General features: G+C 40.2%; 1 protein-coding gene across 2 annotated transcripts in view; it reads left to right on the forward strand.

Moving 5' to 3' along the window:
* quob (quattro b) overlaps positions 1-23,877 on the forward strand; it is a 39,315-nt gene extending 15,438 nt beyond the window's left edge. The window contains exons 3-24 of one of the 2 annotated variants that reach the window (XM_084730435.1): positions 89-1,622; positions 3,781-3,984; positions 4,803-4,926; positions 5,771-5,864; positions 6,627-6,713; positions 6,838-6,954; positions 9,915-10,013; positions 10,101-10,246; positions 11,527-11,665; positions 11,872-11,994; positions 12,158-12,355; positions 13,417-14,378; positions 15,668-15,917; positions 16,353-16,442; positions 17,145-17,369; positions 18,034-18,204; positions 19,042-19,219; positions 19,585-19,701; positions 21,589-21,843; positions 22,689-22,969; positions 23,217-23,279; positions 23,694-23,877. In XM_084730435.1, the coding sequence (XP_084586561.1) occupies positions 89-1,622; positions 3,781-3,984; positions 4,803-4,926; positions 5,771-5,864; positions 6,627-6,713; positions 6,838-6,954; positions 9,915-10,013; positions 10,101-10,246; positions 11,527-11,665; positions 11,872-11,994; positions 12,158-12,355; positions 13,417-14,378; positions 15,668-15,917; positions 16,353-16,442; positions 17,145-17,369; positions 18,034-18,204; positions 19,042-19,219; positions 19,585-19,701; positions 21,589-21,843; positions 22,689-22,969; positions 23,217-23,255 (5,433 nt within the window). In that variant the 3' untranslated portion in view covers positions 23,256-23,279; positions 23,694-23,877. Of the gene's footprint in view, positions 1-88; positions 1,623-3,780; positions 3,985-4,802; positions 4,927-5,770; positions 5,865-6,626; positions 6,714-6,837; positions 6,955-9,914; positions 10,014-10,100; positions 10,247-11,526; positions 11,666-11,871; positions 11,995-12,157; positions 12,356-13,416; positions 14,379-15,667; positions 15,918-16,352; positions 16,443-17,144; positions 17,370-18,033; positions 18,205-19,041; positions 19,220-19,584; positions 19,702-20,942; positions 21,273-21,588; positions 21,844-22,688; positions 22,970-23,216; positions 23,280-23,693 lie in introns of those variants that run through there. The other variant, XM_084730442.1, reaches the window with a different exon arrangement.
* The last annotated feature ends 767 nt before the right edge of the window (positions 23,878-24,644 follow it).

The following is a 24,644-nucleotide window of genomic DNA, read 5'->3' on the forward strand; positions in this document are numbered from 1 at the left end:
TCAGTCAATCAGTCAGTCACAGTTGTCTATGCATTCAATAGATAATGTCAAAATTCAACTGAAATAATGCTTCTTTATTTTTTTCTAGGCTGGATACTCTGATGTGGTTTTCCGCTGTGAGGGCTGGCCTCTGTGTCTCCATGACAAAACTGTCATCCAGCTAGCACCTGTGAACCCTTTGCTGCTGCGTCCTGGAGACTTCTATCTACAGGTGGAACCTTTCGGGGACCAAGCAGCTCGCATTGTCCTCAAAAGTCTTCTGGAGGAGGGCTGTCGAGAAGTGGAAGAGACCCCCGTCCCTGAGACATCCTACCCCTGCATCTTCACTGAAGAGTGGCTGCAGGAGATCAATGAAGGACGTCAGGGAACTCCTCTGTCCCGATGCTTGCTTTGCACAGATCAAGGAGTAATCAAGTTGCCCTGGGCTAAAATCGCCATCCCAGAGTTTTTGGACAAACCTAAGATCATGCCCACTTACCGGGAAGCTCCTCCTGAACCAAAACAGATCTCAGTTCCCTCTCATTTTAACTCCTCCACCCTCCCAATGGAAGCCATTTTCCATCCTGCAAAAGACAGGATGTCAGCGTCTTTGAGACCTGTGGACTCTTCTTCCAAGCTTGTCAAAATGGATCATGAAAGACGAACCCCCAAATCATGCTCCAAACCTTTAATCAAACCTGTGGGTTGGGTTTCTCCTAATTCCTGGGACAGTCGCGAGACATATCGGGAGATTGAGGGGGATTATGTAGACCTGGTGGATATCGCAAAAGGGAAGGAGTTTGTGGATAAACAGAATTCACCCAATTCAGTTTTTTTCAAACCTGTCAGACCACCTCCACCAATACCACTTGGGAATAGTGTTCCCTGTGGACGCACCCTTCAGTACGCAGAGGAGCCTTGTACACCGTGCAGTCAGAGAAGGCTGGGGCAGGTGCTCACTGATCAAGACTTGAAGTGTAGGTACAGAGACTCATACGTGGCAGCACTGAGAAACCCAGTTACTTTTGAGAGGGGAAGTGTAGACCTCCTGGCTGCCCTGGAGGAGGTCGGCCTTTGTGAGGAGGCAGAGTTAAGATCCAAGGGTACATTTGAAGCTCAAAGAGACGCACTCGGAAACTTTTGTAACCACTGTAATAAACCTGTGATAAGTAATGAGCTCTGCCACTACAGACACCGATGTGAACCAACACCAGAAAACTTTGCATCTCACCTCAAAGACCTTCCAACAAGTTTTGAATCAGAAAACCTTATGAAGGAACCACCGATGGTTTTGAAATCAACTCCTGGTTTGAGCCATAGTCACAAAGTTCAGATGAAACTTATTTCCCATAATGCTAACATGCATCCCAGATCAGATTTGTTTTTGAAGAACTGTGATGGGGACATTAAACCCCACCAGAAGGTGGAGGCTGTGAAACCATCAGGAAAACACAAGGTTAAGGTTCGGTCTCTGTCCACCGTGTCAGAGACTCCGAAAGGGAGTCCGCTCCTCTATAAACTCAACAACAGGAGCCACAGTGACATCTGTCCTGAAACAATCACCAGCATAATGCAGAGTAAGACAGGTGAACTGTTGGAACAGGTGACTCAGAAGCTGGAAAAACGGAAGTCCTCTAAAAAAGGTAAGCAGAGCAGACAAGTTAAAGTGATAGATCAGATTATTTGAAGTGAGGTTGTATGAAGTAGTTATCTATAGCCATTGTTTTACCTCCACCCCCAGTTTGGAAAAATAGCCCAGCAAACATGCAAATCATGTTTATATTAGGTTGATCAGTCCAGGACCACATCTGTATGTCTGCACAATGTGAAAATCGGGTTCATGTGGTCATCTGACTAACCCTCTTGGCTGTTGACATGCAGGTCAATATTTAAATGTCTGGCTAGACCTCTGAGGACGTGCAAGACAGGTGCAGGAAATCAACACGAGATTAATGAAAAATATTTTATTTGTGTTTAAACAAATATAAAATGACAAATTTATCAACAGCATATTTATTGTTACTGGATAGAAAGAACATGGGCAAGAGAGTTTTATGTGCTTAATTTTTACCAGTAGAGGTCAGTATTGGACATTCAGAGGACATTGTAAAAAGACTATAAAAACTTTCATTATGACTCCTCAGGGAACGTCTTTTCAATGTATGTGAGGACATTCAAAATTTTTTTAACATATCTCTGCTCAGTGGGAGAGGGGAACCTGCATGGAAGCTAAACAATACTGCTGTGGACAGGGTCAGCAGCAAAATGTATTTTAGCCACTTAGAAAAGGTCCACGTTAAAAAAAAAATCAATATCACTTTAATTGTACATTATATTAAGAATATTTTTACTGATTTAGTTTGCTGTCAGACAGTCTTTTCAAATATCACTCTCTCCAAACCAACCAGACTCCATAAACAATATCAGTAATTTTACCTTGCAGGATACAGGAGTTGCGTGTTTACTACTGTCTTGATCAGCTAGTTTGTTTGTGTTATTGTGTGACTTTGGTGCTTTAAAAGGGTGGTTTGGGTTTACTGAAGTCACACAATAATATGTAAATAGTAGTAGAGCAGCAACTCCAGTTCTCTGTGACGTAAAATCAGAGATTAAAATGAGTTTGGTTGGTTTTGAAAGATTGATATTTGGCTTGGGATATAACTTGGGATTCCCATCAGAGTAGCAGTGAAAATATTCTATATATAGTGTACAATTATCTCATACAACCCTACATCAAATGATCCGAACTATCACTTAAAGACTGAACATTTATGCTACTTTTTTAAAACAAGCTTTTCTTTTCCCTGCTTCTCCTCTTTTTAACTCCCACCCACACACAGTTTGCACATTGTTATTACTGTACACACAGTCATATATTATGATCTGTTTCTCAATGCTCAAAGGTCCACTGAACATTCACACCAAACAGACTGATTGAAACACGACCATGACCGCGCGTGCTTGAGGGAATGTGCTCCACTGAGGGTCGCGGATCATAAGGCCCCTTTAGAAAGAAGAGTTCAAAGGTCAAAGATCAGGCTGCAGTATGATCTTCCCTCTGGTGTCTAGGTTCTTCGGCAGCACGGATACATTCATGTTATTCCCATTACTGAGGGGGTGAACGGAAATAGCATTCTGCACCCCGATGAAAGGGACGGCCTGAACCCATTGGGTAAAAAGAAAGAGCAGAGCATTCCTCTAATGTAGAGAGACAGCATAACATGCAAGAAGGAGGTTTCTGTGTCCCCTGCACCCGCCGGCATGCACCCTCATGCCCCCTGTTGCATGTTGAGATCTTGACTGGAGACATGCTTGTCATGGACTATTAAAGTGCCAAAGAGAAAGAGCACAGGCAAGGCTTTGTTGGCTCTTAGGAGAGGCCAATTAAGATGTCTGAAATCAAACCCAGGCTTAGTAGCTAGGCCACCACAGTGTTTTGTTACAGAGTCCATGTCGAATGTTTAAAGGCTGTCTGTACACAGCTGGGCAGCTGCATCCATGACAATATAGAGGACTATTAGGGGTTGTGGATGAAGAACTGAATAATTACTGTTTATACAAGAGGGCAAAGGTTGCTGGATGGAGTAGAAAGCTGGTTAAATTTGGTGGTTTACACTAAATCTCTGTGTCTCAGAAGACTCAAGACACACAGTCAAATGAATTAAACAAAATCACGTTATGAGAAACAAAATAAACATGTGCTAACTTTTTCTTCCAATGCCCCATTAATCGTTTAATTTATTATTTTTTCTTTGCTTTTTTTGTGGGAAAACAATGTTGTTTTTATTTGCTGACATGCAGACTCCCAGTCCAGTAGGAGTGAAACTCCCTGCACCACAGACGGACCGCTCTCCAAACTCCATAACTCAAAGACAGAAAACCCATCTTCTCTGCAAGTTCAACCTCCCTCTGCAAGTTCTGACACTCCACAGTCTCCACAAACTGATCAATCAAGTTTCAGAAGCATCAGTGATCTGCTACAACTGGGCATTATTTGTTTGCCAGGTATTTGATTTATAACACACTGTCAATGTCTGAGCATTCAGCCAGAAAATCTCCTCTGCATGTTTTCTGTATCTCAGAATTATACTGGAGTCTCATGGCAGTTTCATTTAAAGAAAGACTTTAGTTTCATATGACCACTATTTGACCTCACAATTACTGTTCAACCCCAAATCAAAATTACATATTTTTCCTCTAACCTGTAGTGCTATCTGTCCATTTAGATAGTTCAGAGTTTTGGAGGTATCAGTGGCAAAGATGTCTATCTTCTCTTGAATATCATGGAACTGGATGGCACTCAGCTTGTGGTGCTCAAAGAGCCAAGATAATCCACAGAGCAGTTGAGAGCAGTTTTATGTAGGAACTATTTTCTTTCTGCTAAACTACACCCACCATACATTACCACACAGAAGGAAGCATGCATCTACTCATGGACAAGATACATTGTTTGAACATGTTTTAAGTGCTTTGAGCCCTACGAGTCAGTTTGAATAAAAAAATTGTGCATTTCATTTTGGGGAGAACTGTCCGTTTCAGGTCTCGTGTGACCTTAGGAACACAAATGTCATATCAAGGTGTGAAAGACCAGATGATAAAATCTAACTGAGCTAGTTAAGCTTTTTCAATGAAAGTCAACCATCAAATGCAGTTACTTAATTCTTCAAGATATTCAGTGACTTGGATGACTGGGAATCCTCATAAACAGTATTTTAAGCAAAGTTACAGCATTCAGTAAAACATGTCACTACTTGTCCAAGTAGTGAGTTGATCTTTGCACCGTTTTGCTAGTACCTTTTCCCCTCTGTCCTCTAAACCCACAGGTAGCAGAGACAGGACAGGCAGGGCAGTGGTGGAGGTCCACGGTGACAGAAAGGAGTGGATGTCCCCTCTTGTGTCGGCCCAGAGCGTCTGTGAATTGCTGCTCTATTTACACTCCATACCAAGGTAGTGGACACAATGCATACAGGGTATATCTGCATCATCAAAAGACCAACTTTCTTTCCAGGGTGTGTTGCTCTCCACTGTTGGCCAGCAGAGAAAAGCTGTTCTTTTTATCTTGTGCAGCTGCAATATGTAATAAGACGTCTGACCACAAGGGGGCAGCAGATTACTATTTGAAATATGTGTCCAGAGAAGGCTTTGAATAATAAGATGTATGCTTTTACATCCAGACTAAGACCCATCTCTCATGGACCATCTCTTTGTATAGATCAGAACTATATAAAAAAAAGGAATACATTTTATGCAGAATAACAACATTATGAACTCTGCCTCATTTGTAGTTCTTTAAGATCAGCTTGCAGTAACACTGACCTGTGCTGACCTTCTGCCAAATGACTGTCAATACTCACCATTCAGGGGTCTCCTAGCAAACACTTTAACAGTGTTATTTGTTTACTCTGGGTTGAATGGAGGCTTTGAAGTTCAAACAGCCATATTCTACCAGATAGCTTGGCCTTCCTCTGTCCCCAGTAAAGAGCCATACCACAACAGTCTCTAGCCAGGCTGGCTGCCAACTGTCTGGTATGCAGTGCCTCGCTAGAATTAGCAGCCATGTCTGATGTAGGCTCACAGTAACCTAAGAGGAGGCCATTAAGAGGGCTGTGTGAAGGCGTCGAAGTGTGGAATGGGATGTGTGAGTGTGTAGATGCCAGAGAGAGATATACTGATAAACTTGAGAAGTGGAAAAAGTAAATAAGCCTAAAAGCTCTTGAATGATGCATTTTAGATCACTGTCATGAAGTGAACATGTTTAAATGTGCCCTAACACAAGTTCATGTTTTGGTAGGAAAGAAATTCGAGAGCTGGGAATGACTTTGGTCATCAACGCCAGGAAGAAGCCTCCTCCGCTTCACCTTTACAAAGCTCTGCTGATGGCCCAGGTTAAACAACAGGCCTGCATGTACACGTCTGAGTCAAAAGTATCTGCACTCATACAAAAACACACACACATGCCATGTCATCAAATGCTGACAAGTGTCATGCTGTCATGTTTCCAGATTCACAGATAAAGAACCTGATGCCAGGGTTAGTCACTGTCTGAAATATTGTGAAATTATGTTCAGTTCAAGTTTGTGCGGTTTCTGATTTGTTAGTGGCAAAGAAATACACAAGGGGGCGCAATCCCCATTTTTATCAGGTTTACAATAAAAGCTGGCCTTTCACATTGTAATACACAATGTGAAAGGAATGTGAAGAAGTAACAATTATGACTTTATGTCAAAGATGTTTGTGTATTCTCTTGCAGACATATCTACACAAGTTAGCATGATAACCAGCTAGCCCCAGCCCATCCACTAGTTAACTATCACCAACTCTACTTTGATTGAAAATAAATCATAAATCCACCCCATTAGATGTGAAAATATTCTGGCTTCCCACTGCCCAACCTCACTGTCTCGCCTCTCAGCTTCACGCCTCTTCTGTCCCTGTCAGCTGTCCTTGTCGTTCTTGTCGTCAGAGTCCTGTTTGGAGCTGCTGTAAATCACCTACAGTATTCCCTGTTGTCACGTTGCCCCTTTAATGATCATCATCATTCATCTCATATCTAAATTATGAGAGAAAGACTGCAACTTATGTTGACTTAAAACACATGGCAGTCTGTCCTGATGTTTTGTCTTTTACTTACTGTCTACCTGCCACAGGAGCAAGCTCTTCATGCTGTCCACAGTATCGTGATGCTGGTGGACAAAGACACTTGTCCTCGACCTGAAAAACAGCCAGGGTTACAGGTTAGAAATTAAAACAACTTCCATGTTCTTCTTCAATACCCTGATCTTTTTGGCTGGATTTGACACTAGAGCTGAGTGCTGTTTGTCCTTCATGCTTAACCTCGCCTTTGTCTTTCTCTGTAAGATGGACACAGTGACGTCTATGAAAACTCTCAACAAGACAGTTGAAGCTTCCCAGCTGACCTCTGACCTGGGAGGGACCTTTACTTACAGTCACAGCGACTGGCTGCAGTTCCATCAGGTACTGATTATTTACACAAGTGCTGCGGCTGTGGTATCACATCACACAATCACTGTGGAGTTTCCTGCATATTCAGATGAGACTACTGTTCAACCATGAGGGAGAAGTCTTTATCCACCCGCCCACACCAAACATCCATCATGTTTGTTATTCTTTGTTGCCACATTTAATTTGGTCTTTGAGATAAAGGCAAGAATTGGTCACAGGGGGAAAGTCCTATCAGAAAGGTTAGTTAGATTATTCATTATAGCGATTTTTTGTACTGGTCATGCAACACTGGTCAGTACAACCCTCACTGGCTCAGATCCACTACCAGATGCTGGTGGGTGTCGTGTCTGTAATATAGGTTATATAATATATGCAGCATTTCAGTGTAATTTAATGGGCAAATGATGCCTGCTAATGAGATGTGGATGCATTTTAAAGTGGGAATTAAAAACTCATTAAAGTATCCAAAACCCAACTCTCTAAAGTTTTCCATAATAAACTGAGCAGTTGTTATTTAGAGAGTTTACCATGTAAGTTCAAGATACACATTCGTTTTAATCAAATTTAAAGGTTCACTAACCCATTCTGGAGAAAGATAGTTGATTAAAGCCTTGGTATGTAATGACCTGCAAATGACACTCAGTAATCCACTATCTTACTGGCCTGTGATTGGCTTAAGTCCTCCATCTTGGAGTGGATTTCCGAAAAGCCTGAAAACAGAGCCAAGAGGATGTGAAGAAGTCAAGCTTTCTCTGAAACCACTTGAATTACAGTATGCATAAAGGTTATTATGCATTTTTTTTTAATAATCTCCCCCAGCTTTACTGTAATATACTCCCAAAAACACAACAATTCAAAAACTATTTTAACATAGAAAATTAGATAAGGTTTGTTCATTTTGTGTACATTAAGACATTAAACAGCAGGCCAGAGAAAAGCAGTCAAAAGTTTGTCATGTACAACTGTATTTCCAGTGTTGGGGTCAGGGCAACATCAGCTGCTTACATAATATATCTGGATCAATTAACTGCAAACAGACAAAACATACCATACATAACAAATTATTATTTGGCTTAACCAGTCATAGAAATATGCAACTTGCAACAAGAGTAATAAGTAGATAAATCTTTGTTTTAATTGAAGGGGTTATAATTCAGAAGGGTTGCAAAGCACAAGCACTAATATAGAAGAGGAATGGCTTCATGTCGTAGTTATAAGGCCCATAGTAATGTTGTATAAAGTGTTGTAGTAGCTGTAAGGTCCAAATTGCCCTTGTCCACTATCTCTGAGGTCTCTTCCTGCTCTAGCCCTCCACACAGCCCACTTACACTCGGCCCAAAATACATCATTGTAATACGGACCACAGGTGGTCCTGATCTGTTAGTCACATATGGCCCATGACACAGCCAACTGTATTACCGTAGCTGGCCTTATGTTGGAGCAGTCAAGCTTCAGCGTTTTTTTTTTTTATATTGTTGTTAGTGTTCACCAATGGTTTACAAGTGCTCATCGTTCATTGTTCAGGCCTGGTGTTCACTGACTGAATTTCCACATTTAACTGTTTCAATCAGGAGTAAGAAATTAATGAAATAAAGAAAAAGTTTGCCATAATAAATGATGTGTGATGATGAAGTCTTGACAAAGTCTTTGGCACTTGGATTCTAAAGTGAGATTTGTAGTTGAGGGGCGTCTGCCCTGAGCAGCAGCAGAAATAAATCCCCCATGGAGTCCAGACACTGGTGGCAGCGATGGTTGAGGGTTCTGCTGAGACTTGGAGGCTGATGAGGCCGATGAATCCACAAAGACTGGGTGGAGATGTAGGTGGAGGGCTGTGCACAACAGCAACATGAGCGAACCAAAGGCGGATAGAAAATCATATTTAAAAAAGCTGCAGAAAGAGGACAAGCCCACTATGAAGGTGTGTCGCTGTGCTAATAGAGGAATGTGAGCAGCTGATGAGAACAACCCAACACGATGACAGCAAGGAAATTATGAGCGAGTATGTGTGAGATAAATGAAAGGAGGAATGAATGAGAAATTAACTATAGGCCTATGCATGCACAGGGATAATCTTCCTGACTCATCATTCACTATAGTTCAGCAGAGGAGAGGAAGAGAGGAGAGTAAAGGAAGATGGAGCGAGAGAAGAGCGGAAGGAATATGGTTACCAGATTTGGACCACCTGAGGCCTGTAATGATTGAATGATTTTTTATGATTGTGCCATGCACCAACAATGTGCCAAGCTCAAACAGGCTTACAGGACACAATTATTTAGAGACAACAGACCAGGAACCAGAGTAGCAACATAAATTATGATTAATGTTAAACAAATAAACCATACTAACATTTTTACAGGCTTTAGAAACAAAGTTAGCTAACTTATAAACATTAAAGTTAAATAACCATTCTGTTTTGCCATTCTGTTCATCACTTCATCACAGCATTTCTGGATTTTGAACAGAGAACAGACAAAGAAAGGATTCCTTTTCCCAGCTGTGCAAGTTTTAACAAAATGCAATTTAACCATTTTGCCTCAAATCTAACAAGTAACTTTCCTCTAATTGGGTTTATGCTGCACGATAACTCGGCTTCTTCAAAAATAGCATGAAGCCTTTTAACTAAATGAAGAAGTATCTGATTTACTCCAAAGAAAATCCTTGTTGTTGACCCTGTTTTCTGAAATATTAAGCAGATGATTCCACAGTCTTTTTCATTTGGGCTGAGTGTAACTGGGTTGTGTAGATCATCTGTGGGCTAGACTGATTTTGCTATTTAGGTAGCAGCACATTGAGGACAGTCTACTGTGTTTGTGATGTCCAGCTAATAAACACACCCCAATATGTCCGCTCTAGGCCTCAGGGTGGCGCTGCCTGTGGTGCTCTCTGCAGGCAGATATGTAGTGTCTCTTTACCTCAAAGCTATAGTATATTTTTGTTCAGTTTCACTGAGTCTTGTATTGAATTCATTTCAGAGACTGGTTTCTTTCATGACGGACCTTCAAGGGGCAGACAACTTGTTGCAGAGGGCCATCAAGAAAGTGGATGACAGCAAAAAGATAGACACTGCTCAGGTAGAACACGTGTCCACAGTGGGCTCTTATACTGTACACACATTTTGGACCTGGTCAGACACTTTGCCTTTTCTGTGACGGCTACAGGAAGTGCAGGAATGCATTCAGGAACAGAGGGCCTCGATGAAAGAGGTGCTGGCGGACACTCGACTCGTCACTCTGCAGAGAGAAGGAGGGGCCGTACTCGCCAGGATGAGGAGAGAGGACAGATTTCCACAGTCTGAGGACTACAGGTATAATTAAAACAAGTATACTTCTTCTCTCAAACAGTATAGTATACACTGAGACACATACAGGGACATCGTACCACTCAGTGTTCTAATCTCATTTCAACTCCAGTGTCTTGCATCTATACTTTGTACTGCACATGCTCACACTGACCTGAGAACAGGTCTAATTAGGCAACATGAGTGAAAACAACTGTGCACACATATGTACACAATACAGTATAAGTATGCATTATTATTGATAAAACTACCAAACACTGTAATAAGTAGTTACAGTCACAGCATCAAAATGCTTCTTACTTTTTGATGCTTCAGCATGAACAAATCAATAGATCATTTTGACCTGAAATAGTAGTGTGAACACAGGTGTTAGCAATGATACTAATTTAGGTTCCATTCCATTCAGGTCAGACAGAGTCAGGGTGCTATTATTGTACATGTTGGCTCACTGGAAAGTCTACACTACACTAAATGGAACAGGACCTTAATTCATATCATTTGTAACACCTGTTTTTAAGCTAATATTTCAAATCTATATGGCTTCAGGGAAAATGTTTTATAATATATAATTAGAGTGACTTGTTGCAATTTGTGATTTGTGATACTGATTTAATATTTGTATACAATATGAGTACTTTTAATTTCCATATTTTAAGAACATTTTTCTGATAGTAATAGCTTATTTTTATTAAGTTATATATTGAATGCATGATTTACTCTGTGGAATTACTTAGAAGTAGTGGATAATCTGAACATTTCTTTCACTGCTGTATAAAACAGATGGATCTGTATCAGGGCTCTGTTTTACACTAAGTCACAGTTAAAGCAGTTAAAGGTTTAGTTGATGCACAGCTGCAAATAGATATCACTGAATCTTAAATGAATGTTCCAAATGAAGAAGCAAACAAACTGCATGCATGCATGTACTAAAAATGCAAATATCATTATAATATATACATTGGTATATATTAATATATACTGGTATATAATACTTATATGCCAGACTTTATTGTGATTATGGCAGTGTAGCACTGAGGTAAAAAGCAATTGAACAGAATGTGAGAATAATTATGCTCTACATTTCACAGCCTTAATTTGCGTATTACTTACATATTTGCAAAAACTGAATACAAAAAAAAAAGAAACCTCATACAGCACATCAAATGTTCTGAGGTGATTCTAATGAAACAATAGTCCATTTACCCCAGAACACACCAGAGACTGTACATTGTACCTTATAATACTGGGTGAGGTTTGTCTCAGAGTTTGTTTCACCGTCATTGCAGAGATTCTCTGGAGTCAGTGACGACTCTGTATAACCAGGTGGAGGAGAAGCTCCACACTCTGGTGATGAGATCCAACGAGTCCCTGCAGCACCTGGAGTTCCTCTTAAAGCTCAGAGAGATTGAGGCCAAGATCAGCATGGTACTACCAGTTCAATGTGAAAATCTACATAATGTGTTGAAACAGCTGAAATTCATTAACATGGTGATGTAGACTTGGAGATGAAAGTCTCCTTCGCTGCATTTCAAATAACACCACTGTTTCTCAAAAATAAGCTGTGTAATACAACACTCACAGCTTGCCAAGCTATAAATCAACACTGTGTAATTCTACATTACGTCCCGCAGGCTGGGATGTGGTTCAATACAGAAGGCGAACAGAGACTGAAGGACTCCTACACAACAGACGACACCCTGGTGTGCACTGAAGAGGCCTTGGAGCACTTTGATCTGTTTCTCCCTCAGGCTAAGGTATTGCAGCAACATAACAAAATAAGAAATGTGAACCTTATTTGGCTGTCTGTGTTTCAATTCAGATACCAACAGTTGGAAATATTTAAATGGCTTAACAGTAAATAGTAGATTAGGGACTTCTATGGCGATGGTCTGCTTGACATCTTATCATTTGTTGCAGGAGAAACAACAACACGCCTTGACCCTAGTGAGGGAGGCAGAGGGAATTGTTGACACAAGTGATTCCAGTCCTGCATCAAATGTTTTTCGGACTCTGGTCGGCACTTTCAAATCCAATATGGAAGATTTTATGTTGCGGGCAGAACAGAGGCACAAAGAACTGGACACATTGGTCCAAGTGCACCGCTTTTGTGAGCAGGTTTGTGTTTGTTGTTTTGTTTGTTTTTTTTGCCATATCTCCATTTTTTTTTTTTACCAATCTAACATCTCTATTTAAAGGTCCAGTGTGTAGGATTTAGTGGCATCTAGGAGTGAGCTTGTAAATCGAAACCAAATGAATAACACTTGTCTTGCCCTTCCCCTCCAAGAATGAGTTGTGTAACAGTCTCAACAAATGAACTAAAATAGATTCCATCTGTACTTTTTTAATGTGAATTTCTCATTTTAATTTTAATTAGAACCACCTCCAATAGTCAGGGTTTTCTGTATTAATTTGAATCGCCAAGATAACTTATATCTATAGTTATTAACAATCATGTTTTACACTACACTGGACAGCAAAGTTGAAACCAACATACAAAATTTGGTTCTCATTTGGAACCAAAAATACCAGGTTTTCCATGGGAACCAAAGTTGCCATGTCATATTCTACAGGTTGTTCTGCGTTGTGCAACCTCCTGTCAGCTCAAAACTGGTAGAAATGCAGTATGGTCACTCTCTCTCTGTGTGACACTTTTTTTTAATCACTTGACAACATGAGCATCTTTAACTCTCTCAGGACTGATCGTATGCTCATGTTCATTAGTTGCAAACTGAAACATGAATGTTCAGTGAACACACAGTTTTAGCATGTTCATACATAACACTGCCTATGGTGGCTGAGACACTTGTTGAAAACTTGAAAGGCCCTCTCTAGATCCAGTATTTAGTTTGTCCGTTCCAGGGCACTGAATAAACATGGCATATCAACATGGTGGCGTATAGGGAATATGATCCCAAACTCTGTAGATATAAAGGGCTCAATCTAAGGTAATGAAAAGACAACAATGTATATTTTCAGCTGATTACACACTAATGAAAACATGAACATAATATCCCATTTCTGCCATATTTTGGCAATAATTCCCCTTAAATCTTAGACACTGGAACTTAAGGTCTTTATTTCTTCACTTGTTTCACTTTGTCTGCATATTTCTGACTGATTTATGTTAAAATTTAAATCTGAAATGCTAAAAATCACTCCTCTTTCTTCCTCTCTAGGCGTCTACTCTGGCCAAAGAATGCAGTCATTTTTTGGAGAAGGTAGAGCCGGGGTGTTACTCAGGTCTGAACATGAGCACACTCCAGATGTATGAAGAGAGATTAGGTGGCGAATTCTCCACCCCACACTTCCAGGCTCTGAAAGCTAAGGCCTGTGCCGTGGGGTTAGGGGCCTCGGGGGTGATAAGAGTGTGGAATGCAGCCTGGGTCCAGTGCCAAGAAGTCGGTCAGCATCTTGAGGTGATGCAAAAAAAGGAAAAAGACAGAGATACAAACCAGATCCAGGAGACCGCAGCTGCAAACCCTCAAGGGGAAGATGGAGGAATGGACAAGGAGAAAAAGAGTGAGGAGGGGGATGATGAATGCTCCCTGGCCCAGCAGCTAACCTCTGAGAAAGAGGCAGTCAAAATCTCAAACAGTGAAGGAGAAAGCAACCACCATTTAAATTCTGATCTGAAAGGAGTTTCCCAAGCACAGAAATCACCTGAAGCACCAGTTGAAAGTGAGAAAATGACTCTTGATTTTCCACAAAATGGCAACTGTCATCCGGAAAGCAAATGGAGGCCAAGAGAGCATCACAGCGAGGCAGATCTGAGGAGCGCAGACTCCAAAGTAGATGGGGCCAATGATTTTCCATTGCACCAACCTTTGGGCCGCTCCCTAAGCGAGGGCTCGCATGTGAGCACCCGTTTGACGAGCATCTCTGACTTTTCACCTTTGAATGTACGAAACAAACACTGTCAGAGCAGGACACAGCCACTGGAACAAAATCTGCACCTTGTCCAAAATCTGCCCATTTCCCATAACGAGAGTTTACAGTCAGGAAACCTGAGCTGTGAGTCCAAGAGAGACAGTAATGAAGAAGAGGGTGAAGGAATCTTAGCTTCCACCCAGAGCCCTAACGATTTAAGGACCCAACAGACATTACTCACAGCAACGGAAAACAATGGCAGCAATGTTTTGTAAGTACCTATCTCCCTCAGCTGTAACCTAAAGCTCACTGAGACGCTGTCCAGGACATTCAAAGAGACAAAGGTTACAGTGGATTAACTGCTTTATTAAAGCACACTAATTTAAAAGCCCATCAGAGCACTAGCTATAAGATAGGTTAATGTCAATAACATCAATTAACAGTTACAAAAAATGAAAAATTAACATAGCCAATATTAGCTAGCTTGCCACATTTTCACCTACAGCACGTGTCAAACTCGCCAAATGTGGCCCGCCACGTCATTTTATGTGGCCCGCAAGAACTTTAAAGGTGTGATTGTCTTATAATAAATAAGTCAAAAGGGTGCATTGACCATAAACTACATTTCCCATAATGCATGCCGATTACATTACCCAAGTGATGGCATTCCGCCAATAGAATGCAGTGTTTCCACATCAATGCCATTTTCCGTACAAGTGGAATTGAGAAATACAAACAATGATCCCAAAATGTCCAGGAAGAGAAAAACTGGTGCAGATGGAAAGCTGTTTCAAGAAAGATGGGAAGGAGAATAACATGTCATAACTTGTTATTTTTCCTTATTGACTGATCATTGATTGATGGAGTAATGTGGGTTTCATAACCTGACAAATTAAAAGGATTTATGTTATAACAGAGCAACAAGCAAACATATTAGTTTTTACATCTATGCAAATATATGTAATATTTGTAAGTTGAATAAGTAAAAAATTCAGAGTTATTTAACATTAAGGAGTAGTTGCATTTATTTTACATTACATTTAGTTACATTTAGCTACATTTTTACTGTCTTACAGTTACATCTGGCCCTTTGAGGGCAACCATTATGCTGATGTGGCCCTCTGTGAAAATGAGTTTGACACCCCTGACCTACAGTATGTTAAACTTACTTCATTGTGCTTGCTGAGGTTAGAAGAGGAGTTTTAAAGCAGAGATATCAGAGTTTTCAGAGGCATAGACGTCATCTTTAGCTGCTGTCTTTTCTTGATTTTGGAATTAAAAAGTGTGCCAGAGATTCTTGCCAGAAACTGCCTCTTGTTCTGGGTTTCGCGCCGTCATTATCGCATTGTTGTCCAAACACAGGTCATGTTTATTTTTCTTCGGGGCAGCAAGAAACACATGTGTGCTACTTGTAACATGTTACTATCCACTCCTGCAATACTGTCACACCCACTAAAAATAATGTTAAACTGAGTGTGACCCCAAGCTCACCTGCATTTTGTTACAAGTTTGAATAAAACCCATGATTTCTACATTTTTCATTTCCTACATGTGGAACAGGAAACTGCGGAGGATCATGGAGGAGCTGCTGACCACAGAGAGGGAGTATGTAAAGGCTCTGGGTTATGTTCGAGAGCACTACTTCCCCGAGCTGGAGAGGCCCGACGTGCCTCAGGACCTGAGGGGCCAAAGGGGGAGCATCTTTGGTAACTTAGAGAAACTCCATGATTTCCACCGACATCATTTCCTGAATGAGCTGGAGAGCTGTATGAATGAACCCTTCAGAGTGGGACGCTGCTTCCTACGACATGTAGGTGCCACGTGTGTTATTCACAGTGCACAGAAGTATTGGATGAAAATCACAGTTTGTTTTGAATGTGTGGTGCAGTTTGTTCAGTCTTAATTTGAAAATATTCTAAGTGCATACTGTTTCTCAGACCTGAGTAACTGCTGTTTCCATTTCACAACCATATTTTGCCAGATGTGAGTCTGGTAATGTCCATGGTTTCCTGTTTTGAGCACAATCTGCAGTAATTCAGAATAACTGATTGATAACAAAAGCCCTTTGAGACGTGCCATGAGTGTACACAGATAAATATCTTCAGCTTCCAAGGAATCAGCTTAAGTGCTGATATCACTGAATACATTCATTGGAAACGGGGAATAGAGCTGTGACCTACTGCGGTAAATTGTGTGGTCTAGCATGATGATGACTAATGGTTTTTATTTTTTATTTTTATTTTAGAGGGAGAGCTTTGCTTTGTATGCCCTTTACAGCAAGAACAAACCACAGTCTGATAGTCTTCTCATCAATCATGGACAGGCTTTCTTCAAGGTGAGAACTGTTGCAAGCTTCCCTCTTTGCTCCTCATTCTCTCGTTTCCCTTCTCAAAACCACATCATGAATTTTCTATAACAAGAGCAAAAGGAGTGGTATAGTCTAACAACATCAGAGTCTAATGCTTTGAGCTAAATGAAAACATCACCAGTTGTTCCACTGGTCCGTTGCTCTGAATAAAATACATATTATCCCCACAGCTGTTTGGTTGAGGGCTGTTCTGAACACTCTGAAGCTTTGTTATATACCATGACATTTGAACATGGGTCCCTGTGCTGCATGCTTGCTTCCCCGTTCTTCTTACCAATGCTTCAAAAAAATCGGAGTAATTTCCACAAAGCTTCGAAGCCAGAGAGCGCTCAGACAAACGGGCTTTCAGACCAATGGAGCATTTTTGAACGATTGAGATTTGGGTTGGGTTGGCGATAATAGTTGTCAAAATATTTCACTAAAAAAACAAAAATGTTTCAAAGCAAAAAAAAAATCATGGAAATCGGCCTAGTACTGACATATTTCAGTCAAAGTGGTTGGCCGGCTGAATGATAGACTTTGCCCAGAGCCCTGTTGGATACCTGTCCTCATCTTAACCCTAGTGTGTTCTCCAACTCAGCCTTAGCATTAGACTGATAGCTTGAGCAGTTGACTTTTAGCACTGCTGCAGCTTCACTGACCACTCTGTTGCCTCTTTTCATACACAAGCAAAAGCAGGGGAAGCTGGGGGATAAGATGGACCTGTGGTCATACCTGCTGAAGCCTGTGCAGCGAATCAGCAAGTACAGCCTGCTGCTGCAGGACATGATGAGGGAGTGTGGTCCGGGACAAACCAGAGAGATGGCTGAGGTCAAGGCTGCACTCGAGGTCATTCACTTCCAGCTACGTCACGGTAACAATCTGCTAGCCATGGACGCCATCCACCACTGTGATGTAAGAGTTTTTTTCTTTTAACTTTTGTGGTATTTTATAAACCAAAATATCAAAGAGGTTTTCATTTCTTACATACACACACAGGTTAACTGTGTATACACACTACTGTATGGTGATAAGAATGACTTATTATGCTCTCATCCAGAATTGAGCAACACCAGTAATCCCTCCTAGATGGGAACAGGTTCAGGCAAGAGTTTGACACCTTTCAATAAAGGTGTAATAAGGTGTGTAATGAGGTGTAAACACATTTACCACCCGTATTTGGTTTCGTGCGATTGATTAATCGTGATTAATCTGGGATGGAATGGGATGAGATGGAAAGAGCACAGGGAACAAATAATAGTTTTATCATCTTTTCCATGGAATGTAATGGGAGGCTCTGTGTGTGTGGGATGCCTCCGTTATCTGTAGAGCATAAACAGACAAAATGGAGTTACATTGGAATTTTGTTGGTTATTTAATGAACTTGCACTGTGAGTTCATAATATGTTGAATATGATATATATTGTGTAAAATGATTCTCTGTACCGGCATGAACAAAACCTGTATGTTTCATTGGCTTTTTCTTGGTGTATACACGATGACTGTTCCTTCATCTGAGGAAAGGCATTATTTCTGATTACAGTATATGACTGCCACTTTCCGCTTTTGTGCGCTGCAGGTTAATCTGAAGGAGCAGGGCCAGCTGATACGCCAGGATGAATTCTTGGTAACATTCAGGAAGAAAAAATGTTTCCGTCACATTTTCCTCTTTCAAGAACTCATCCTCTTTAGCAAGACAAGGAGGACAGATGTGGGAAATGACACATATATCTACAAACAGTCATTCAAGGTACACATATTTCCTCATACACAGTTCAAACGTACTCATGTGTCACAGAAGTGGCAGTAAAAATAGTCGTGACAGTTACTTCCTCTTTACAACAAGTCAGTACAAGTTCTCTTAGAATTACGCACTGATATTTATGTTTTGTCTTGGAATACATTTACTCATCGTTTACAGAGGTACTTTTCCATTATTTGTCACAACTTCCAAATCACTGAGATGCTAGGGAGGACCAGACGTTTGACCCCAGATCACCCATTAGTTATTCATGTTGTAAAGAAAATATTTGATGGTAGAGTAACTTCAAAATAGAAAAATAATAATGCATTATTTTGAATAAAATGGAAAAACAGTTATATGATTTTGAAATGCACCGCTGCAGAATCAGTTTCACTGAATAAATTATTCAATATAAAGTACTTTTATTCTGGAATTATACTTTTGGGTTGTCCGTCCATCCTATTCTTGTGAACATGATATCTCAAGAACGACTTGAGGATATTTTTGTCAAATTTGTTACAAATGTCCACTTGGACTCAGTGATGTACTGATTAGGATTTGGGAGTCAAAGGTCACTGTGACCTCACAAAACATTTTTGAAAATTCACTTTTCTCCAGATGTCCCGTCCACCCCTGCTTTTGAGATTCACTCTTAGTCCAACACTTACATAACATTTATTTTACTGTCTTCTCTGACAGTTTAGTAGGCCTTCTGACACATTGCATAACACTCTAGCTCAATAGTCATAGAGTCTCATCTGTGTTTTTCACACATTTACCAAACTCCTTGGTATATTTCAAACTGTTGTCTTACACAGTTTGTTTGTTTTTGTTTATATTTAGACATCAGATATTGGCCTGACTCAAAACAGCGGTGACAGTGGCCTGTGTTTCGAGATCTGGTTCAGGAAGAGGAAAACACAGGACACATACACACTTCAAGCAGTCAGCAGGGAGGTGAAAGACGCCTGGACCAAGGACCTGGAGCGGATCCTGTGGGAGCAGGCAGTACACAACAGAGGTACCAACAAATACACACTAACACATGAACACATGCTCTGTTGTATCCTCACGCAACAAGCAGAGCAGATTTTATACTGTTATAGAAATACCTACATGTCACTAAACATACATTACAGCACCATATAGTAATATAAAGTCAATGTGATGTGCCTGATATGTTCATAACATTTTAACATTTGCACCACCCATATGGGCTGATATGAATATATTTGGCTAAATAATTAGATGATTGGTAGTAATCCACACTTTTATTTTTGGATCACTCTGTTTAACATGATAAAAGAAAATCAAATTAAAGGTAACAGAAAAAGATTTTTAAATGTGAAATATTTTAGGGCTAATGGTTTTATGTGTTTTTTTTAGAGGTCCGTATGCAGGAGAGAGTGTTCATGGGTATCGGAAACAAGCCTTTCATGGACATCCAGCCCAGTGACGCAGCTATCAGCAACAGAGCTGTCAACTATGTACTGATGGGAAGAGGTAAAAAAGATTTACTTAGCTGTTCATTAGTTTTATTGAAGTAAATATTCGATTTTTCCAGCGTATCCCGGGTCAAACAATAATGTTTTGGCCACTGACCAGACAAGGAGAGTAAGAATGTACTTGTCTGGAAAAAAAAAATTCTACTAGCCCTGATTGGTTTTTAACCATTTTCTTTGCCACCACACACAGCAAATTTTGCCAGCTTTTCTCATGGCTTTTGTAGTGGGAAAATTATATGCTGAACTGGTCACTATTGTTCCACTTAGTCACTTCTCATGTATTGTCAGGCACTAACTGGTTACTCGTCCTTGAACACACAGCTGTTCTCCCTTCAACAACAACAACTTCAACAACTTCTGATAACACAATCACATCCTGACTCTCCCAATAAGCACTTCAGGTCCATCCTGACCCAACCTCCCTCATCTCCTAACCCTATAAGACAGATTTACATTCTTGACTCATTATCAGTTCCTATTACACTCTGTGGGACTGTACTGATCCTTTGCAAAGCTCTATTAAAACACCACAAAGACAATCTTGGTCTTTGTGCCTGTTTTCATTTTCAGATTTTCCACCACACTTTCAAGTGAGTGTTTCCAATAATTATCTGTCCCTTTAAAAAACATTCCTGACTTATCAGACTTATGACAAACCTGCACAATGAATGCTTTTGCATTTTTTCATGTATGGAGTAAACAAGCCTGTCAGACATAGTAACGTTGGGCCTCGTGCAAGAACATTATTGTGTTCTCATCTTAAATTTCTCTTACTTCTGTTTGTACAAAGGGCTCGTATGAACACTGTCCATCAGATTCAGCAAACATTCATAACTTCAGATAACTGTGTAAATGATCCACCTGCGTGAATTTGAGTGCATGTGCAAGAGACTTGTAAATTAGCATACATATCACCCCAATTATTTCATATAAAGATACACTTCCTGCCTCATATGACAGGAAGTGTTCATTCGTGAAAATAGCACCAAAGAGTAAAAAAGTCAAACTTTTTTCTTTTTTTTTTTTTTTTTACAATTTACGTTTGACATTCTGCTTCCAGAGACCCATAAAGGAAAGTCTGTCATTTTAACAGCATCAGTACTGGAATTAAAGGACCTGCTAACGCAAAGAAATGGGAAAAACGAGTGCTGTTAATGTACAATGTTACCTGAGTAACTATGACTCAAATAAAGATGAAATGTCTCAATATGAAAAGGGCTTTCAAACATTTCGCCACAGTAGGGCAATCGGTGACTACAGCAGGAGGAGGGGGTTAAAGGGGAAGCAATAGGTCATCACAGCAATAGAGGAAAAAATAAGTGATGATGTTCCCCTGAACAGAGACTTCATAAACCTGCATGTGAAGATATATGGCCAAAAGACCTGACAGTAGGTAATAATACAACATAAAAATTAATGATGAGAGACTTTGTGTAAATGTCCAATTACATTATAATTTGAAATGTTGTCAAATGGATAATGTCGACATCTAAGTTGTTCTTGCATAAGTCACATTGCTTGTGCAACGAAACAGTCTGGGCCCCGTTTCCCAGAGCCTTCGTAGCGCTACGTGCATCGTAAGTTGTACTTTAAGGTCTCCCTTAAGCTTGGGACAACCTTAAGGGAGACCTTAAAATACAACTTACGACGCATGTAGCGCTACAAAGGCTCTGGGAAACGGGGCCCAGATAAATTGTTTAAACATGCACAAACACCCTTGTCTTACTCATCTTTTTCAAGCACTGGCCTGATTGAATAACTGGTTGATTGTATTTATTCGTTGGACGTTACTTTTTACTGGGCTCAGTCTATCAGGCAGTCCTCATAGTTGGACTCCGTGGTCACACTTCCTCTCACAAAACTTATTCTCACCTGGTCTCTGCAGAAAACAAGGTGCTGTCCTCTGCGGGATCATGTGGTTCACAGGACGGCCTTCCTGGGGGACGACCAAAATCTCTCGGTTCAGGAAGCAGTTCATCCTCCTCCTCGTCCTCAGGAAGGGGTTCCCTTTCCCCTCTGGGGTACCTGTGTGGGCCTAAGCGCAGGGTGGTTTCAGGAGGACCTGGAGGATACGTATCACCTCCTGGAGCTCTGGAGGAAGACGACCTCGACCATGAGAGTGGGAGTCAGAACTTATTGTGTGAGTTTAGTATGTACATTTGAGGAAATATTATGTTCTTAATTCATATATGAACAGAATGTTGATTTCACTTTATTCCACATAAACTAGAGGATTAAACACACTATGTGTAGTAGAAGACCCAGCTTCAGCTTCACTGACACTCCTGCATGTTTCAAACCTGAATACACTTTTACAGTTTTGTTCATCTCCAATGAGATCAGAGGTTTGGTTCAGTAAGTTTTTAGGACATGAAGGACGAGGTTAAAGTGTTGCAATAGACTGACAGGGAACTGCACCAGGGCGGGATGCAAATGTTTTGACGCCTACACATTTGGTGTGAAAACATCATAATTCTGAAGAAGACGCCGTGGGTGGTGAAACATTTGTCACTAGTAAAACTTCATCGCCTTAGTCCATGTGTTTCAGTGTCTGTGGACCATTAGTTTGTCATTTAATTTTGTTAATTTAATGGTCTGCTTCCAAAGAATGGGCAAGAGCTGCTGGTCAGTGACTGACTCATTGAACTAAAGCAGTAGCACAAACAGGCCAGCAATGCCTGAGAAAGGCACTGGGAAAACATAGATATAGAATTTTTACATCTAGCTCTGTGATTTAAGGTTCTTTTTTTTAATTAAAGCAACTGTGTTTTGATGAGTTGACAAGCAAGTCTTTGTTCGGTAAAATCAGCAATATCAGCAATCACTGGTTGTTGAGCTGACAGTCCGATGGTGGCTGGTTGGAAAATTTTAACATAACACCCAACCTTGGCTTTCTCATTAAGGACTCTTTTACCACTAAGTTGCGGGGGTTTGTTGGTTGGATTGAATGATCATGTGTATAATCAAGTCTTGTCTTTGTTCCAGTGGACAGCTCTGAGTCATCAGGAGAGAGTGTGAGTGGCTTCAGCAGCTCCAGTCACAGCTACCACTCTGCTGTTGGAGGAGAGGTGGAGGACACTTCCTCAGTCTGTGCCTCCACAATCACTGTTAAGGAAGCATCAGTGATCGCTCATGGAGCTGAAGCCTCTGCGGTCTTCCGCAAACCAAATTCTCTGGCAGGATCCCCAGAAAAAACACAACCACCAGTTGCACCCAAGCCCAAGCTCAAACCACAATACCCAGCCAAAGATCTGCCCTGTGGCAAGGTGCAGTACAAAGCTCATAACAACAAACTCAGTAATTAGTTGGTTAAAAACATGATGGTTAAAAACATTAGAAATGCAACTAGAAAGTAAACAACTCAGAGACTTATGTATCAGTTACTTTATAAACTATCTCTGCCCTCCTTATATCGTATTATTTGTTTTTTTTCCCTGCATGCTAGGCGTATACTGTCATGTTAAAGATCATTCTTCTCTTGTGATTAATATAATGCTTTTATGAATCTTGCAGGTTCAGAACACTGGTGTTGGAAAATCCACTGAGGTTTGACCTCAGGTTTGACCTTGGTACAAAGTGAGTATAATTTTGGAACAGGTACTTATGTGTTTTTCAGGGGTGCCCAAATTTTTCCCTTGGAGGGCCAGAATTGAAGCCTAAGGACAGGCCAAGGGCCAAAATCAAACACCACACCTTGTAATCTATTTGTTAACAAATAAAATAATACTAGAATCCCGACCTCCCTTAATTGACTGACTTCATGTGCAAAGTGTCACTCTGTCCACCACGCTCAAATTATGAGAAATAAGTAATAATTAGGAATCCGATATGTTTAAAGTATTTTTACCTCACAAAAACTGCATAAACAGTGATTTATGTATTGAATTTTTATTTCCCATGAACCCCGCTCTCAGCAGCCCTGATGCATTTGAATAACAAACTATACTGCTGTGAAAAATAAAGTTTAAAAGTTTCATTTTCTTTCTACAGACTTCAAGACAACCCGAGAAGAGACAAGAGCTGCCCGTTGGTGTCAGTTTTGGAGATGAAACTATTTAAACAGACAGTTTTTTTTTACACCAGCAGTAACTGTAATACATTACCACTCTGTAAATACATCTTTTTAATCACACCACTAAACCAATAGGTCAGAAAATGTCTAAATGTACTGTATTTTGATGCATTTTAAAATGTATACCTGACATGGCTTTGCATAGTGTGCTGTAAATCAGTCTAATTTCATAGCTCATACAAAAGATCATTCAGTAGATTCTGTGCTTACCCATTATTCATTACATAGTGCGAAACATTACATTAGTTTAAAAATGTGGCTACAGTAAATAATCCTGGTGAAATCAAGTTAATCGAGTTAATGCTTCCTACTGAGGAGTTTAATTAAAAACCTGTGAAGGTCTGTGAAGAATTGCAAAGGCAGTAAACACCATAATGTTTTATGTCCTAAATGTATTAACTTTTGTACAGATTTATCAAACTTAATTTCAACATGTGTGTCTTACTTGTTTCCTCTAAAAATAAAACACATTCAACATGTATTTTCTTTTAATACAGTTTTGTGTAAACTATTGATCTATGTAACAGTTGTATGGCTTTCTTATTGAAATACAGAATATTTGCAGTGATGATGAATGTGTTATGTTACCTTTTATCTGTGTTTTTATTTGCAGTTTTTTTTTTTTTTTTACAATAAACTAAACCAGTATGCTTATTGTCACATTCAAATTTCTAAACTCAAATATTGGTGGTCATTGATTTGTATTTCCCAGATAGTCAGATGAGGTGCCAATATAGATGACAAATGACTAGGATACAGATGTATTGCAGATGTAATATATACCATAGGTAGATTGTACATGAAATTAAATTAAATGCAGGAAAATAGCTGTCAGAACATTATCAGTTTTCCAAGAGTATAGATACAAG

Source organism: Lutjanus erythropterus, chromosome 2 (genome assembly GCF_056507025.1).
Source record: "Lutjanus erythropterus isolate fLutEry1 chromosome 2, fLutEry1.hap2, whole genome shotgun sequence".
In the NCBI taxonomy this organism is placed as follows: Eukaryota; Metazoa; Chordata; class Actinopteri; order Lutjaniformes; family Lutjanidae; genus Lutjanus; species Lutjanus erythropterus.